Raw genomic sequence first — 19088 nt, forward strand, 5'->3', positions numbered from 1 at the left:
AACCTCAAAAGAAAAATTGTGAATAAATACTGGACTTTAGTTCATGATATGTATGCTGAAGTATATGGGAGTTATGAAGCAAACTGACAGCCTGCTTAACTTATAATACACCAAACAATAAGATGTATTTGATGGCTGGACAGAGGAATGAACAGATCAATAGATATAACAAAGCAAGTGTGGATGACTATTAATGGTAGAATCTAGATGGTGGACAGGACTTAGAACAACCAGACAAAGGATCAACAAGAACCTAAACAACGGGATAAATGATTTAGACCTAGTAGACATATGTACATCATTATACCCCCTAACATCAGGACATACATCCTCCTCTAGCGTACATGGAGCATTCTCCAGGACAGATCATAGGCTGGGTCACAAACTGAGTCTTTATAAATTTAATAACACTGAAATTATCCTAAGTACTTTCTCTGATCACGATGGAAAAAGGCTGAAAATTAAAATCACCAAAGAACCAGAGCTTTCACAAATATATGGAGATTAAATAACACACTCTTAAATAATCACTAGGTCAAGGAAGAAATTGCCAGAGAAATCAGTAAATACCTGGAGATCAGTGATAATGAGAATACAACATAGCAAAACTTATAGGATGTGGCAAAGGCAATGGTGAGAGGGAAATTTATTCCACTAAATACCTATATTAAAAAACAAGAAGAAGCAAATTTTGAGGATTTAACTACTCACCTGTAAAATTTAGAGAAAGAACAGCAAACTAACCCCAAAGCAAATAAAAGAGAAATAATAAAGACTAAAGCAGAAATAAACAAACTGGAGAACAATAAAACAAGGGAAAGAATCAACAAAACCAAAAGTTGGTTCTTTGAGAAAATCAATAAAATTGACAGACCCCCAGCTAGACTAACAAAGAATAATGAAAGAGGACACAAATAAAATCAGATATGAGGGGGTTTGTTACCACAGACCATGAAGAAATTTAAAAACTCGTAAGAGAATATTAAGAATAACTATATGCCAACAAACCAGACAATATAAATGAAATGGACAAAGTCCTAGAAACACGCAAACAACGTATATTGACTCAAGAAGAAACAGAAGGTCTCAACTAACCAATCATAAGTAAAGTGATTCAACTAGTCATCAAAAATCTTCCCAGGGCCAGACAGCATCACAGATGAATTTTATCAAGCATTCCAAAAAGAACTAACACCAAACCTGCTCAAAATCTTCCAAAAAAAACGGAGTCAAATGCTACCTAACTTATTTTATGAAGCTAATATCACTCTAATACCAAATTCGGATAATGATACTACAAGAGTGGGACTTCCGGGAAGATGGCTGACTAGCTTGAGATTAGCCCTGCTCGAATGGAAAAGTTAGAGAAGGGACTGGAGGGCGACTGAGGCAGCAATACAGGAGTGCAGCTGACCTGGGAGAGTCTTCCACACCTCATGCGGCAGCCCTGACTGCAGAAGCCGAGGAACTGAGAGGCAGAAAGCTGGAGCCTGGCACGGAGGCGTGGAGCCCACAGGAGTGCACAGACTGGAGCGCAGCACTAGGAAGTAAGCCAAGCTGTGTTTCTTGGGTGTGCTACCCTCACCAACGCAGCCCCCTGACCAGCGACTCACCCCACACCCCACACACCTGAACCCCATCATCCTCTCTCATTCCCTGTGTTCCAGGCACCCCCACCACACCAGACCTCAGCGCACATACCTGCCCCCCCCCACCCCCAACCCAAGTGCAGCCCAACCAACCTCTCCTACACCCCTCCTGAACACTACCTTTCCCTCTCTGTTTTCTGCAGGCTATTGCCAGTGCATAATGGCTGTGGGCACTAACCTCCGAACCTAGGCTACCCCTGCCCCCTGCCCCTTGCCCATAGTGTTGCACAGCCTCACCCCACCCTCCCTGAGTTCAGCGCATCCATTTGTAGCACTTCCAGATCCAAGCCATGCGCACAGGCCCCCAATCATGTCATTCAGCTCTGGGAACCGTACTTTACAGCAGTCCTAGAACACACATGCACACAGTCTTCAGCCTCACTTCCCCGCTCTGAGAAAGTGCCAACCTGTGTAGCCAGGTCACACCTGGCCCCGATCCACAAAGGCGCAATGCTGACCTACTGCCACAGCTCTATGCATGTGCACAAAGGGCCCTGTGCCATAGACCAGCGCACACCCTCCAGACCAGTGCACCCGCGTTCATAAGCATCAGTGTAACATCCCCAACCTGTGTTCATACCTGCCCTGAAACAAATCACCATACTGAGTGCTCCACGGAGCACTTAACTGAGTGCTCCATGTACAAACATCCCACAAACACAAGGCCTTAGACTACTAAAAGAAAGCAACTCCCAAAGTAAATCCATCAAGATATTTACATGTAACAAAGACAGCAGAAGATCACTAAACATATCATAATGCAGACAGAGATAGCCCTGCCTAATGACCAAATTAAAACACCAAAGGAGACACAGACGTTGGAACAACTAATCAAAGATGTTCACACAATTCTACTTAATAAAATAAGTGGGACAGCAAATGACGTAAAGGAGCTCAAGAGCACAAAGAGGATTTGAAGAATAAACAGAAAAATAGCGGATCACAAAGATTAAAGACTCTGTTGACCAAACAAAAAACATACTGGCATACAAAACCAGATTTGAAGAGACAGAAGAAAGAATAAGTGATATAGAGGACAGGATAACTGACTTCGAAGACTCGAAACAGCAAACTGCAAAAAGGATGGAAAAAATTCAATGGGAACTCAAGGAAATGAGAGACAGAGCACACAAATATAAGAATTGTTGGTGTCCCAGAAGGAGAAGAGAGGAGTAAAGGGCCAGGAAGAGTAGTTGAGGCTATAATGGGGGAAAACTTCCCAACCCTCATAAAGGACATAAATACACAAATCAAAGAAGCCCAAAGAACTCCAAACAGAATATATCCAAATGGGCCTTCCCCAAGGCACATACTAATCAGTTTGTCAGATGTTGGAGAGTAGAAAATTCTGAAAGCGGCAAGAGAAAAATAATCTACTATACACAAGGGAAACCAAATTAAGACTCAGTTCAGACTACTCAGCTAGTTCAACTACTCAACTTGTATCCTGGAGGCGAGATGGTAGTAGTACGATACATTCAGGATCCTGAAAGAGAAAGACTACCAGCCAAGAATTCTGTACACAGTCAAACTGTCCTTTGAGGGAGTTGAGGGAGAGATTAAAGCTTTCACAGACAAAGAAGTCCTGAAAGAATCTGTCAACAAGAGACCTGCCCTAAAAGAAATACTGAAAGGTGTTCTGCCGGCTGAAAAAAAATAGACAAGAGAGGGAAGTCTAGAGGAGGGCACAGAATTGAAGAGTACCACTAAGGGCAATTTAAATAATACAAAGAGAAAGAGGGAAAAGAATATATAGATCTGACAAATAAGATAAAAAAGATAAGATGGTGGAATCAAGAAACACCTTTTCAAGTGTGAGTCAGTGGGACAAAAGAAAGAAAAAAAAGTTGACTGTGATGATAAAAAAGTATTTAAGCCCTCTAGCTTCCTATATTTTGGAGCAGCCAGAAGGAAGAATATGAGAGGATCGCATGGTAGCCCATGACAAACTCTGGGATCTGTCCTGTAATCACTTGTTGAAGAGTGTTTTGAAAACTATTGCTTTTTTATTTCTTTACTTTGTATATATGTCATACTATTCAATAAAAAAAGTTAAAACAAACAAACAAACACAAAAACAGCTCAAAATCGAAGGAAAGTTTCTCAAGATCATAAAGGGCATACATGAAAAACCTATAGCTAGCATCATACTTAATGGTGAGAGACTGAAAGCACTTTCCCTAAGATCAGGAACTAGACAAGAATGCCCATTTTCACCACTACTACTTAACATTGTGCTAAAAGTCCTAGCTGGGGCAACTAGACACGATAAAGAAATAAAAAGCATCCAAATCTAGTGATCAATAAAAGGGAGGGGTAATGGGTATGGTATGTATACTCTTTTTTTTCTGTTTTCATTTTATTTCTTTTTCTGTTGTCTCTTTATTTCTTTTTCTGAATTGATGCAAATGTTCTAAGAAATGATCATGATGATGAATGTGCAACTATGTGATATTGTGAATTACTGATTATACACGTAGAACAGAATGATCATATATTAAGAATGTTTTTAGTTCATTTGTTGTTTTTTAAAATTAATAAAAAAAATTTTTTTAAAAAGCATCCAAATAGGAGAGGAAGAAGTAAAATTTTCATTTTTTGCAGATGACATGAACCTATACTTAGAAAACCCTGAGAAATCTACGTATGGCAAAGCTACTTGAGCTAATAAACAAATTCAGCAAAGTGGCTGGATACAAGATTAATGGACAAAAAAACAGTAATGTTTCTATACACAAGGAATGATCTCTCTGAGGAAACAATTAAGGAAAAAATTCCATTCAAAACAGCGGCCTGAAGAATCAGGTATCTAGGAGTAAGCCAAACCAGGAATGTCAAGGACTTACACACAGAAAATTACAAAAAACTGCTAAAAGAAATAAAAAATGACTAAATAGAAGGAAAGACATTCCATGTACATGGATAGGAAAGTTGAATGTTATTAAGATGTCAATTCTACCCAAACTGATCTACAGATTCAACATAATACCAAAGTCCCAACAACCTACTTTGAAGACTTGGAAAAGTTGGTTATCAAATTTACATGGAAGGGAAAGAGACCCCAAATAGCTAAAGATAGCCTAAAAAGAAGAACGAAGTGGGAGGACTATCACTTCCTGACCTCAAAGCTTACTAGAAAGCCATAGTGATCAAAATAGCATGGTACTGACCCAAGGATAGAAGGATTGAACAATGGAGCAGAACTGAGACTACAGATAGACCACCAAATTTATGACCATTTGATCTTTGATAAGGCCCTCAAATCCGCTGCACTGGGACAGAATAGTCTTTTCAATAAATGTACATAGGAGAATTGGATATCAACAGCAAAAAGAATGAAAGAAGAGCCCCAGCTTACACCCTATACAAAAATTAATTAAAATTGGATGAAAGACCTAAATGTAATAGCCAGTACCATAAAACTTCTAGAACAAAATGCAGATCTTCAAGATCTAATAATAGGAAGTAGCTTCTTCCTATACCTAAACGTTATACCTAAAGTACAAGCAGCATAAGAAAAAATAGACAAATTGGGAACTCCTTATATCAAGAGTTTCTGTGCCTCAAAGGACCATGTTTCAAAGGTCTCTCACCATTATTAAGTATGATTCTAGCTATGGGTTTTTCATATATGCCCTTTATGACCTTGAGAAACTTTCCTTAGATTTTGAGCTGTTTTTGTGTTTGTTTGGTTTTTTTTAACTTTTTTTATTGAATAGAATGACATATATACAAAGTAAAGAAATAAAAAAGCAATAGTTTTCAAAACACTCTTCAACAAGTGATTACAGGACAGATCCCAGAGTTTGTCATGGGCTACCATGCGATCCTCTCATATTCTTCCTTCTGGCTGCTCCAAAATATAGGAAGCTAGAGGGCTTAAATACTTTTTTATCATCACAGTCAACTTTTTTTTCTTTCTTTTGTCCCACTGACTCACACTTGAAAAGGTGTTTCTTGATTCCACCATCTTATCTTTTTTATCTTATTTGTCAGATCTATATATTCTTTTCCCTCTTTCTCTTTGTATTATTTAAATTGCCCTTAGTGGTACTCTTCAATTCTGTGCCCTCCTCTAGACTTCCCTCTCTTGTCTATTTTTTTCAGCCGGCAGAACACCTTTCAGTATTTCTTTTAGGGCAGGTCTCTTGTTGACAGATTCTTTCAGGACTTCTTTGTCTGTGAAAGCTTTAATCTCTCCCTCAACTCCCTCAAAGGACAGTTTGACTGTGTACAGAATTCTTGGCTGGAAGTCTTTCTCTTTCAGGATCCTGAATGTATCGTACTACTACCATCTCGCCTCCAGGATACAAGTTGAGTAGTTGAACTAGTTGAGTAGTCTGAACTGAGTCTTAATTTGGTTTCCCTTGTGTATAGTAGATTATTTTTCTCTTGCCGCTTTCAGAATTTTCTACTCTCCAACATCTGACAAACTGATTAGTATGTGCCTTGGGGAAGGCCCATTTGGATATATTCTGTTTGGAGTTCTTTGGGCTTCTTTGATTTGTGTATTTATGTCCTTTATGAGGGTTGGGAAGTTTTCCCCCATTATAGCCTCAACTACTCTTCCTGGCCCTTTACTCCTCTCTTCTCCTTCTGGGACACCAACAATTCTTATATTTGTGTGCTCTGTCTCTCATTTCCTTGAGTTCCCATTGAATTTTTTCCATCCTTTTTGCAGTTTGCTGTTTCGAGTCTTCGAAGTCAGTTATCCTGTCCTCTATATCACTTATTCTTTCTTCTGTCTCTTCAAATCTGGTTTTGTATGCCTCTAGTATGTTTTTTGTATATATACCAGAGGCATGTTTCCCTTTTGTATATAAGGAAAATGCAAATTAAGATGACAATTAGATAATACCTCCACCTATAAGAATGTCTGCTATTAAATAAACAGACAACTACAAATATTGGAGAGGATACAGAGAAATAGGAACACTTATTCCCCGTTGGTGGGAATGTATAATGATGACGCTTGGTGATTTCTCAGAAAACTACATAATGAATAGCCCTATGACCCAGCAATACCAATACTTGGTATATACCCAGAAGAGCTGAGGGCAGCAACACGAACAGATATTTGCGCACTGATGTTCACAGCAGTACTATTCACAATTGCCAAGAGATGGAAACAATCCAACTGCCTATCAACAGATGAGTGGATAAACAAAATGTGGTATATACGTATGGTGGAATATTATGCCACAGTAAGATGAAATGACATCCTGAAGCACATGACAAGATGGATGAGACTTGACATAATGCAGAGTGAAATAAATCAGTCACAAAAGGACAGACACTGCATGATTTCACTATTATGATTGTGGTAAGGTAATCGCAGAGGTTACACTGTAGAATACAGCAGGCCTAGAGGTACACAGAAGTTAGAGATGGAGGGAAGAGCCCCAACAGGTTGCATTTAAAATTACTGGGTTTGTAAGTTAACATTGTCATATTGAAGGTGAATATGAATGAAAGGGGATGTATAGTGCTATATATATCTCAATACTTAAATTTATGATTATAAATAAATTCTTGTATGAACAATTTCAATGATTCAGTAGTGGACAATGAGTCAACAGTAGAAGAATATAGGGAGAAAACTAAAAAGGCATGCTATGGCCAATAGTTAATAGGAAAACATCAACAGTACCACAGCACTATCAGGGCAACTAACTTGTAGGGGAGAGGTATGGACAAGTGACAAGGGGTAGTTTTAATTCGATAGTGGGTCATGTTATGTTTGCTGGTTCTTAGTCACTATGGACCAATGAACACTGCCTAAAATTGAGAGTGTTGATGACTGTACAACCAAATGAAGATACTGTTTAAGACAGTTTGTTTATTTTGGATATTATCCATGCTGCCCAATAGATGGAGGGAGCCAAAGGATACAATGACTGAGTAGTACAATGATGAACTGTGATACATTAATATGATAGAATTTGGTGTGGCTACAAAAAAGGAGGGACAACAAGGGGCACAAGATGGACAGAATAAACCTTAGGGACAATGTGTTGTGCAAAATAAGCCAGACAGAAAAGAACGAATATGCTAAGGTCTCTCTCTCTCAGAAAATATTTATAAAAAATGGAAGCCTAGACTGTAGACTCTTACAGCAGCCACATTTAGTCTGAAGTTGTGGAAGTATTTCTGGATTCTGAGATACTGAGCTATATGTGCACCAGCTGGTACAGAAATCTGAGTAGCTCTGTGACATCTAGGTCCCAGAAATGGAGCACTGCAGCCCTGAAAGTTAGTATAGCCATATAACAACAGTTAAAGTAACCCAAAAAGTGATCAGGCCTCAATTAGAGTTTAAAATGAAGCCCATCTGGTGGGTCTAAGGTAAATTAGAAGGCAGGGTAAAATGTGGTAGTATATGTACTCTAGACCTACAGTTACTGTATGAGACCAAAGGCAGATAGGTTTATTTTGTCTAGAACCTACACTTTCTGTAACGTAGTTTAAATTAACCTCTCTGGATAGCTCATTTAAGCAACCCAAACTCCTGGAGTCCAGAACAGGACAAGGACTTGTAATTCTCTATAGCTTAATATAATACCAGGATACATCTCAGACGATGGTGAGCTCATAATTAAAAAGTATGATAGAGTTCCTTGAGGATCTGAAGGGGTGGGGTGGGGAATATATATGGAACTATGTTAAACTCTCTCATCTGAGAAACCTTGGGTACCCTTCTCAGCCATTAGGGACTCCCAAGAAAATAGTTTAAGCCCTGGATTTCAAGGCTTGTTCTTATGAAACTTATTTTTATAGGGGAGAAGCTATGACTACCCATAATGAGGCCTAAGAGTTGCTTCCAGGAAGCCTCTCTGTTGCTCAGATATGGCTTTTCTCTTTCTAAGCCCAACTCTGCAAGGAAAATTGTTGCCCTCTCCCCAACATGGTACAAACCATTCAGAGGTGAAAATCTCCCTGACAACGTGGGGCATGACTCTCTGCGATGAGACCGGCCCTGGCACCATAGGATTGACAATGTCTTCTTAACCAAAAGGGGAGAATGAAGTGTAATAAAATAAGGCATCAGTGGCTAAGAGAGATCAAATGAAGTCAATGCTATTCTGGAGGCAGGTCTTCTGCAAGCGTCAGTTAGATAGTGCTAATTGCCATGGTTTGCTAACCCCAATCAACATCACTCCTGAAGACTCTTGAGAATACCCAGGGCTTGAACTAAGACTCTATTAAGGTTTTATGTACTAGGTTTGCCTTCCTGGAACATATAATTCCCAGAGGGTTCCTAGGTCAAAGAAACCTTGACACTCAGAGGAACCATCCTCTCCAGGATTATCAATTAATTATATCTCCTTATTCTTTAATGTGGACACTCCTTCTCAGCATGAAAAAGTAAGAATGGGCATTGCCCAAAGATCCCTATAGACTGGGAGTAGGATTAAAGGAGGAGGAGGAGGTGTAACAGAGAAAATGGGATAAACAGATGATTATGGCTACTGAATCACTGTATTAATTTTCCTTCCAGACTCCAGTGTTTTGGAGCAGCCAGAAGGAAAAATCTGAGATGATGGAATGGGAGCCCATGACAAACTCTGGGATCTGCTCTGTAACTATTTGTTGAAGAATTGCTTTGAAAATTGTTTTTTTTCTTTGCTTTGTATATATGTTATATTGTACAAAAAAAAAAAACGTTAAAAAATCATTTCAACTTTGCTCTATATTTGAAAACATCACAATACAATGTTGGGGAAAATTGACAATTCAAAAAAGGAAAGAAAAAACAAAACAGACATGGTACTCAATGACTGCTACTCGAAGGGCAGGCTCTGTACCCGAGAAGAGAGAAGTCAGCCTCCAGAAGACTTAAACTCGTAAATAAATGACAGGACATCAGCCTAACATGGCAGACCACCTAATACAAGTGCTAGGGTCAATAATGGTCACTTTCAGTGACAAGGGTCTATTAATGCCTGCTGACCTTTTGTTCTGCCAAACAGCTGTCATTTCATCCCCAAAAGTTTCCTGCTTCCAGACATTCCAGAAAGTCCGTATCAAAATGATCATCTGGACGAGGGTCTAGAAACTAATCTAGTTGACTGACTGCCCACTGGAGCCACAAACCCTCTGGAAGCCCAGGAAATCCTGGCCAAGGCTGCTGCCTTCCTCCTCCACCCAGCAGGGACCACGAAGAGGCTCACTCTGGGAATTCCTTCTGTCCCACACTCCTGCCATCCTTGCACAGGTTCTCAAAGGGGAAGTTCTGAGGGAGGGTTAGAATTAGGGCAGTGGCTGGCAGATGAGCAAAGGGTAAATTCCAAGAAGTGCTCAGACCCCAAGGAGAAAGATATCTCTGAGAATAGCAGTAAACAGCACCTGGGGCCTACTGACCCTGCCTGTGTGAGTCATCTAGGATTTAAGCATCAACAAAGGAGGATGGTGGGGAGGACAGTAAAATAGTTAATAAAAATTACAAAAGGAACAAAAGTCTATTAAAGCAAGCCCTTCCCACAGTGTTGCATGTCTCTTGCCTCCTTGCTCTTGCGAGAGCACCCACATGCTTCTCTTTGCACGGGCACTTAAATTTTCAGTCTGCTTACTGCATCTGTGCTGTGGCCTTGAATTCTTCCTGGTGTCATGGCCAAAAACTTAGGAACTCAATAATGGGAACAGTTCCTCTGGTCACCTTTCCAATCTTACACCTCTTTTTCATATTGTACTTTCTTTGTCCTGATCCCAAACTCCATTATTTTCTGCTCCCCACAAAACATTTACTCTGAGCCCTCTGGAACCTCTCATTCCATGGTAAGCAAAGTCACCGATATCCTCACTGATCACTCCTTCCTGCTGTGGCCTTAACTGAACACCCCCACCCCTACCCCCAGGCAGCCTTCTCAAGTGAAGACCACTCTCTACACACACACACACCACAAGAGTTAGGAAGAGGGTCAGTTGCATCCTTTCTCTCCACAATGCTGTTTCTAGACCTTCTTACCCAGTGGAGGTCTGAGCCATCTTTGACTACCCACATCCCCTCCTCTGACATTACACACAGCAGGGGCTCTTACATTTGGATGTATTTTGCCTGGTAAGGACATTAAAAACAAACAAAAACTCCTATTCTTGTTTCATTAAAAAAAGTACTTTTTGTAGTGGAAAGAATATTATCTTAGAATCAAGGACTCAGGCGGGCCATGGTGGCTCAGCAGGCAGGAATGTTTGCCTGCAATGCCAGAGGACCTGGGTTCGATTCCCGGTGCCTGCCCATGTTAAAAAAAAAAAAAAAAAAAAGAATCAAGGACTCCTAGGAATGAAATGATTTAGCCTTAAGGACTGTCTCAGTGGCCATTGTTCTCATGTACCTGTAGTCTCCCAGCCACTCCTCTCATCATGAGAATGGCATATCCCAAGTCCCTGGCTCTTGGCTCCTCGACTCCCGTATCTCCAATGACCTCCTCAGACCTCTATTTTTCAGCTACCCATTCCAGTAGTCACACCCCAGGTCTTATCATTTATCATTTTCAACCACAACTGCCTACTTTTCCTGCTCTGACACTGCAGTATCCCCAGTGTTCTCTGTTATACTTTATCAAGACCTCCATTTTGGGGGCCCATCTACTTTCTCCTATCAATTACTTGTTTTCTTTGTCAATATCCCATGATCCATCATGAAAAAGTTTCTCTTAACAATATTCTTAATTTTTTTGCCCCACTTCCTTCATTTGTACACATTGCAAAAAATACCACTGTTCTACCTTCGCCATTCCAACACCCTCATGCTGGACTGATTGCAGTAATGGACCCAACTCTTTCATGCCCCACTCCTTTGGTAGTATTTTCCAAATTGACTTTGCTCTTGGCCATGTATTTTGCTTAGAAATGGGACAGCAGCAAATGTGACACATGCAGAAATTTGAACAAAGCTAACATACTGGAGCTTGCCCTCTTGCTGCTCTTGGAACCCTGCCACCATGCTAAAAAGCCAGGACTGGCCTGCTGGAGGATGACAGGCCATGTGGAGCAGAACCAAGGCACACAGCCAATCCAATAGTCAGCCAATCCCCAGCCAACCCAGCAGCTGACTGCTGATGCACTACTGAGCCCTAGGTGAGGTCAGCTGAGCCTGGCCCAGATGAATACAACCACACAGCAGATCCCAACCCAACTGCTAGGAAACCTGTACAAACATGCTGCTTTATAACACTAAGATTCTGGGTGGCTTGTTGTGTGGGAATAGTTAATTTACCTAACCCAGAAAAAAAAAAGGTAAATAATGCCAGGAGAAAATTCATACAACAGAGCAGGTAAGTGCCAGCTATTTCTCTCTTCTCCTCAAATCTCCTATCCTGCTACTCCTCTTTCTTATTAAATAACCAAATGTTCTATTCGGTAAGGAAAAGAAAAACCATTAGATAAGAACTTCCTCAATTCCCAGTCTCCTACCTCAACTTCAACACCTCAGCACCTACCTGCCTCCTTGACCTGGTGACCCAGGAGACTGGTATCTCCTCCAGCCCTGCCGAGACATCCTGCCCCTGGGGTCTGAATCTCATCACCTTTCTCTCTTTCCTTCCTGCCCCATCTCCAAACACTCCCATAGTACTGTCTCCCTTTCATCAGTATTTAATCCATCCCACTTTAAAAACACCAATTAACAATAAAATGTCTATCTCTTACCACCATCCAACTACTAATCTCTTTTCACTTTCTCAAACCATTTGAGAGTAGCAGGTCTACACTTAATCACTTTTTTCACCTTCCCTTCATTCCTCAGCCAATTGCAATCTGGCTTCTCTCCCCCACCCCAAACTCACTCCTACTACCCTCTCTTGCTATACTGTTAAATCCAATGGATATATTTTGTACATCTCACTTCATTTCCATACACTTTTGGTAGATTAGATACTTTTTAGCCTTTGCAGACTCTTCTTCCTCTACCTAACCCTTAAATGTCTGGTTATCCTCAGGATGTCACGCTCTGCTTTCTCTCTCAGCACATTCTTCTAAGGCATCCTGATTTATCAGCATGGCTTCCATTACCACCCATGCTGGTGACTCCTCGGGATCTGCATCTCTTGAGCTCTATAGTCAATAATCAATGACCTAATGGACAGCTCCACTTGGATGAACAACTGGCACTTAAAACTCAACATGTCCTAAACCAAACGTGTCATCTTCCATCCAAACCTGTTCTCCCACCCCATGTTTCCTTGTCAGGAGATACTCCGATCAGCCACCTATAGTACAAGTCGCATATCATCCTCAGCTCCTCCTTGCCTGATTACTGAATAACCTCCTAATCGGTCTTCCTGCTTCAACTGTCCCTCCAATCCACTGTTAACACTGCAGCCAAAGTGATTCTTCTAATGTGCAAATCTAATCAAATCCTATCATGGACACTGGTTTATCTGATTGTGAATCGCTAGTATTTAGAGCACAGTACACCAAGCACATGAGAGTAAATCAATATATTTTTATTTGGTAAATTAAATAATAAACTACTGAAATGTACAGGACAACATGTGAACAAACTGAAGATATAAGGTTCACAAATTACCAACATTATAAAATGTATGACAAACCCAGGTTGGTAATCAAACAGTAACACTACATTTAAGCAATTTATATATAATCTCAGTTTTAATATGACAGCTGCAAGGTTTATATCAAGTTCTTAAAAATTACTGCTCGACTTCCCTGACTCTCCAAAAAATAATTGTTCTGTTTCCCAACAGAATAAAAAACAATTCTAAACATCCAACATTTACTTACGTGCAAAGAATTGACTGGTCCTCACGATCTATAAAACAAAACAAAACAAAAAGAATGTGACCATTTGGCTGGTTTTTAAATATTTGACATAATAAAAATTGCATAAAATATCAGTAACTCTACTCCTCTCAAGACAAGTTACTCCTCCCAATCCTATTTTACAACCCCATATCTAGTCACATTCTCACATCTACTCCTATTTTTAAGCCAGATTCTCTGGGGACAAATAAAAACAACCAGACTTACTGCTCCATACTGTTTGCCTGTATGATTTTATATACTTAATCAGCTTGGATTCTCAAATTCTGCAGCATATCAAATTCAATGGGAAAGTTTTATAAGAATATATTTTGGGGCACCCCATCCTCACTCACTAAATCATTCTTTCTGAGGATAGGAATTGGTAATTTTTCTTTCTAAAAAAGTTTCCCAAGCAATTCTGATGCATAGCTGTGTTTGGAAACCATTACTTTTCTGGAGGCTTCAAGAATGTCCCCAACCAGACAGACCATTATTAATTAATATTTAAGGAGAAATAAAGAGTACCAAACACTGAGTGGAGTGGAAGGTTGAAGTATTGATAAACATCCATATGAATTCTAACCACTATCAAGTCAAATGATATATCACAAACTACGAAAGAATGCACAACAAATACTATCTAACATGATTTTAAATAATAGTGATTTATGATTATAATATTGAGATAAATTTTTCAAATGAAAAACTGAAATTCAAACCCACATCTAGCTCATGGACAAAATTACCAGTGCAGGACACATATGACTTCTCACTTTTTAGGATAATTCCTCCTAGTTTACAAATGAACAAATGCTCCTCAGGGGGGCGAGGTGACCCTTCCAGTCACACAGCTAATAAAGGCCAAGGACAACGGGATGTGAGCCGGGGCCTGCCTGCTGCCTCTAACACCTGTGCTCCTCACACTGCTAAAGGAGCTTGCCCCTGCTTCAAAAGCAACCGCGGTCATGGCATCTGACCTGGGCATCTGTTTTGCCTTCCCTGTGTTGTGCCTGCTTTTCCCTTGGTGGATGCCTTCAGATGCCCAGGAGGATCTCAGACACAAGTCATGTTCACGGAAGAGGGAAAAACAGTCCTCTCTATGTCAGACTTTCTATACAAAGAAATTTCTAAACAAATCCATTCAAATACTCAATGTATAATCTGAGTTAGAGAAAGAGCACATTACTGCCCGGTCCCTCAGGTCTAAATTAATTCTCAATAACTCATAATCAGATTTCCCCTTCCTTCGGGTGCTAAAGGCCACATTCCTAGTACCTTGTCCCTATCTGCCCACTTTTTCATTCACTTTCCTAGAGGTCAGGCCACATTCCTTCTTGTGACCTGCTGCTTCCTAGCTCCACTCAACTCGGTGTCTCCTACGTGCCCTCTCGCACTCAACTTAGCTTCTTCTCCCCTGGGGAAAACTTCCCAGATGCATGCTCTCAGTTCCTAAGTTCTGCTTCTTGTAGTCATTCCCAGGAGTTTGATGATGTAATCGACTGTCCACTGGAGTGTGCTGCTTAAGATCAGAGACTTTCCTGCTGCCTCTCTATGCTCAGCATTGGCTCGCCGCAGAGAGCCAGAGTGGGCAGTAAGGATGATTTGCAGGGAAGAGCCAGGCCCAGGCCCAGGCCCTACACAGAGCACGGCCAGGTGGTGCCAGCTCTGCACAATCTGTCTAGAGACAGGGATGTGTTCTTTGCTGGATCCAAATTCTTCATCTGTAAAGCTCTACTGATTTTAGCAAGCCTTTGTTTATCCCCTAAATTCTGGTTTGAGAAATTCTATAGGACTCCATTACACCAAGGTTTTCTGTGGCTTTTCTGAATGGGTTTATACGTTAAAGAAATTGAAACTTTACAAAATCAAAAAACCAAAATCACATCACCTCCTAATTTCATTCAGAATGCCAGAGGCCCTGTTAGACTCTTTCTTCGTGCATCTCTACATGCTGTCTTTGTTTGTATTTTGAGATCTCTAAAGCCACGCTCTACCCTTGAAATCAGCTCTCTACTTCATGCCCCTGCTTCTCCAAACACAACACAACACACTGGAAAAACAAGCAAGCCGAGGTCATCAACTCTTTTCATCTGCCTGTAGGAACGTGGGCTAAGCTTGGGCCTCAGTTTCTTCATTAGCACCAGGGGGATGAGCTTGGCAGTTCCCAAAATCCTCTCCAACTGGCTCCCTCTGCTTGCTGAATCCTAGTCATCCTTCAACTTACACAGCAGCTTTATACTCCAGAACTCTACAACACAGCCAGCCACATCCTGGGAGTGATATTTAAGGGGGAAAAAATTTTTTTTTTACTTTCAAAATGCAACTAGACTTCTGAAAAGTAGAGACTCATTCGATATCTTAGTATTTTCCAAAGCACTTCCCAAAAATAACATAAGGAGGCACTTCGATAAACCCTTGTGGAATTAAATCATATTTTCAAAAGCAAGAAAGGTTTCAAATGAATGATTTTAGCTTTTATTTTAAGAAACTCAAAACAGAAGAGCAAATTAAACCTCAAAGTAAGCAGAAAAAAGAGCAGAAATCAGTAAAATGGAAAACAGAAAAAAAAAAAAAGTGAAACCAAAAGCTGGTTCTTGGAGAAGACAAAATGAAATTGTAAACGTTGAACCAAAGTAATCAGAAAAAAGAAAAGACCTAAATAACCAGTATGTAGAATAAGAAAGGGAATATTGCCACAGATCTCACAGTTATTAACAGGATAGTAAGGAAATATTGGGAACCACTTAATGACAATAAATTTGGCAGTTCAGATGAAAGGGACAATTGTCTTAAAAGGTACAAACTACCAAAGCTCAATCAAGAAGAAATGTAACCAAAAGCCCAACTATCTATTAAAGAAATTGAATTTGAATTTAAAAATCATTCCACATTAGAGATGAATGAAAATGAAACACAACATTCCAAAATATATGGGATACAGCAAAGACACTGCTCAGCAGGAAACTTATAGCTGTAAATGTCTATATTAAAAGAGGGATCTCAAATAAGTATCCTAACTTTACATCTTGAGGAATGAGAAAAAAAAAAGAGCAAAGTGAACCCAAAGTTAGCATAGGGAAGAAGTAAGACTAGAGTGGAGATAAACAGAAAAGCAATGGAGAGAATCAGCAAAATTAAAAATTGGTATGTAAAAAAAAATGTATAAAATTGACAAGGCTTTAGCTAGACTGACAAAGAAGAAAAGACAAAAGATCCAAACAACTTTTGGAATGAAATGAAATGAAAACGGTGACACCACGGACCTTATAGAAATAAAAGGATAAGAGAATACTATGAAGAATCAACTGTACACCAACAAATTAGACAATCAGAATAAATGGAAAAATTTCTAGAAATAAATGACTTAAACTGACTTGAGAAAAAATAGAAAACATCAAAAGACCTACAACAAGAACAGAGATTGAATTAGTAATCAAAAACCTTCCAACAAAGAAAGCTCAGGGCCAGCAGGCTTCACTGGTGAACTCTACCAAACATTTCAAGAAGGATTAACACCAATCATTCTCAAACTCTGCCAAAGAATTCAAGAAGAGGAAGCATTTCCTAATTCATTTTATGATGCCAGATTTACTCTGATAACAAAGCCAGATGAAAATATCACACAAAAAAATTACAATTTCCCTTATAAATACAGATGGCAAAAATCCTTAACAAAATATTAGCAAGTTGAAAACAAACAGCATATTAAAAAGATTATACACTGTGACTGAATGAGATTTGTCCTAGTAACACAAGCATAGTTTGACATATAAAAATCAATCAACATGCCCAGATAAATCCCAGAGCGATCTGAACAGTGAATAGGGAAGTATTTGCAGAGTCCCCTAGGGGGAATGGTGATAAAGGAGGAAAATTCAACTTCCCCAAGTGGAAAATTCTTGATATTCTCACAGGCAGTGGGGACAGCCAAAGCAATAGCCAAGCCTCCAATCTTGGGGATTGTTTTATGAAACTTAATCCCACAAAGGATAGGCTAAACCTACTTAAAATTAGGCCTGAGAGCTACCCCAAGAGAACCTCTTCTGTCGCTTAGATGTGGCCTCTCTCGGCCAACACAGCAAGCAAACTTACTGCCCTCCCCCTCTCTACGTGGGACACGACTCCCAGGGGTGTGGACCTTTCTGGCAATGTAGGACAGAAATCCTAGAATAAGTTGGAACTCAGCATCAAGGGATTGAGAAAACCTTCTCAACCAAAAGGGGGAAGAGCGAAATAAGACAAAATAAAGTGTCAGTGGCTGAGAGATTCCAAACAGAGTCTAGAAGTTATCCTGGAGGTTATTCTTATGCATTAAATAGATATGATCTGTATAGTTAAGGTGTAATGGAGAGGCTGGAGGGAACTGCCTGAAAATGTGGAGCGGTGTTCCAGTAGCCATGTTTCCTGAAGATGATTGATAATGATATAGCTTTCACAATGTGACTGTGTGATTGTGAGAGCGTTGTGTCTTATGCTCCTTTTGTCTACCTTACCGATGGGCAAGTAAAACAATATGGATTAAAAATAAATAAATAATAGGGGGAACAAATGTTAAAATAAATTTAGTAGATTGAAATCTGATGATTGGTGAAGGGGAGGGGTAAGTAAGGGGTATGGTATGTATGAATTTTTTTCTGTTTTCTTTTTATTGCTTTTTCTGAATTGATGGAGATGTTCTAAGAAATGATCATGATGATGAATATACAACTATGTGATGACAGTGTGAGTTATTCATTATATAACAAGAACGGAATAAGCATATGATAAGAATGTTTGTGTTAGTATGTGGTTATGTATCATACATAAAAAATAAATTTAAAAAAATCTCTCAAAAAAAATCAATCAACATAATATACCATATAAATAGAACAAAGGGGGGAAGCCCACATTATCTCCTCAATACATACAGAAAAGGTATCTGACAAAATCCAGCACCCTTTCTTGATAAAAATATTCAGAAAACTAGAAATAGAAGGGAACTTTCTCAACATGATAAAGGCCATTTATGAAAGACACAGCTAACATCATAAATAATGGTGAAAGACTGAAAGCTTTCTTTCAGTTTCTAGGATCAGGAACAAGACAAGGATATCCACCTTTCATCACTGCTATTCAATATTATACTAGAAATTCTAGTCAGAGCAATTAGGTAAGAAAAAGAAATGAATTGTTGGTGGGAATGTAAAATGGTGCAGCCACTGCAGAAAGTAATATAACAGTTTCCAAAAAAAAGTTAAATAGAAAATCACCATATGACCCAGCGATTCCACTTCTTTATATATATATATATATATCTTCTTTATATATGTATATATATACATACACCCAAAGAAAGTGAAAAGAGTCTAAATGAGACATTTGCATGCCAGTGTTCAGAACAGCATTATTCATAATTACCAAAAGGTGGACACAACCCAAATGCCCATCAATGGATGACTGGATAAACAAAATGTGCTACATGCACCAATGGAGTATTAGTCAGTCATAAGGAGGAATGAAGTTCTGAGACACATCACAGCAGGAACGAACCTTGAAAATATGCAGAGTGAAAAAAAGCAAGGTATATAAGGACAGATTTTGTACGATGTGACTTTGAAATATCTAGAAATAACAAAAGTAGACACAACATAGAGTAGGTGCTCCCAAGAGATAGGGGAGGGCAAGTTTTGCTTGGTG

At 39.5% G+C, this 19088-nt stretch overlaps 1 protein-coding gene across 4 annotated transcripts in view; it reads right to left on the bottom strand.

Annotated features, from left to right (window-relative positions):
• Positions 1-19088, bottom strand: part of MYH10 (myosin heavy chain 10) — a 176560-nt gene that overhangs the window by 108072 nt on the left and 49400 nt on the right. For all 4 annotated transcript variants that reach the window (XM_077165944.1, XM_077165942.1, XM_077165945.1 and 1 more), the window contains exon 4: positions 13392-13419. In XM_077165944.1, the coding sequence (XP_077022059.1) occupies positions 13392-13419 (28 nt within the window). The remainder of the gene's footprint in view (positions 1-13391; positions 13420-19088) is intronic.

Source organism: Tamandua tetradactyla, chromosome 6, assembly GCF_023851605.1.
Source record: "Tamandua tetradactyla isolate mTamTet1 chromosome 6, mTamTet1.pri, whole genome shotgun sequence".
In the NCBI taxonomy this organism is placed as follows: domain Eukaryota; kingdom Metazoa; phylum Chordata; class Mammalia; order Pilosa; family Myrmecophagidae; genus Tamandua; species Tamandua tetradactyla.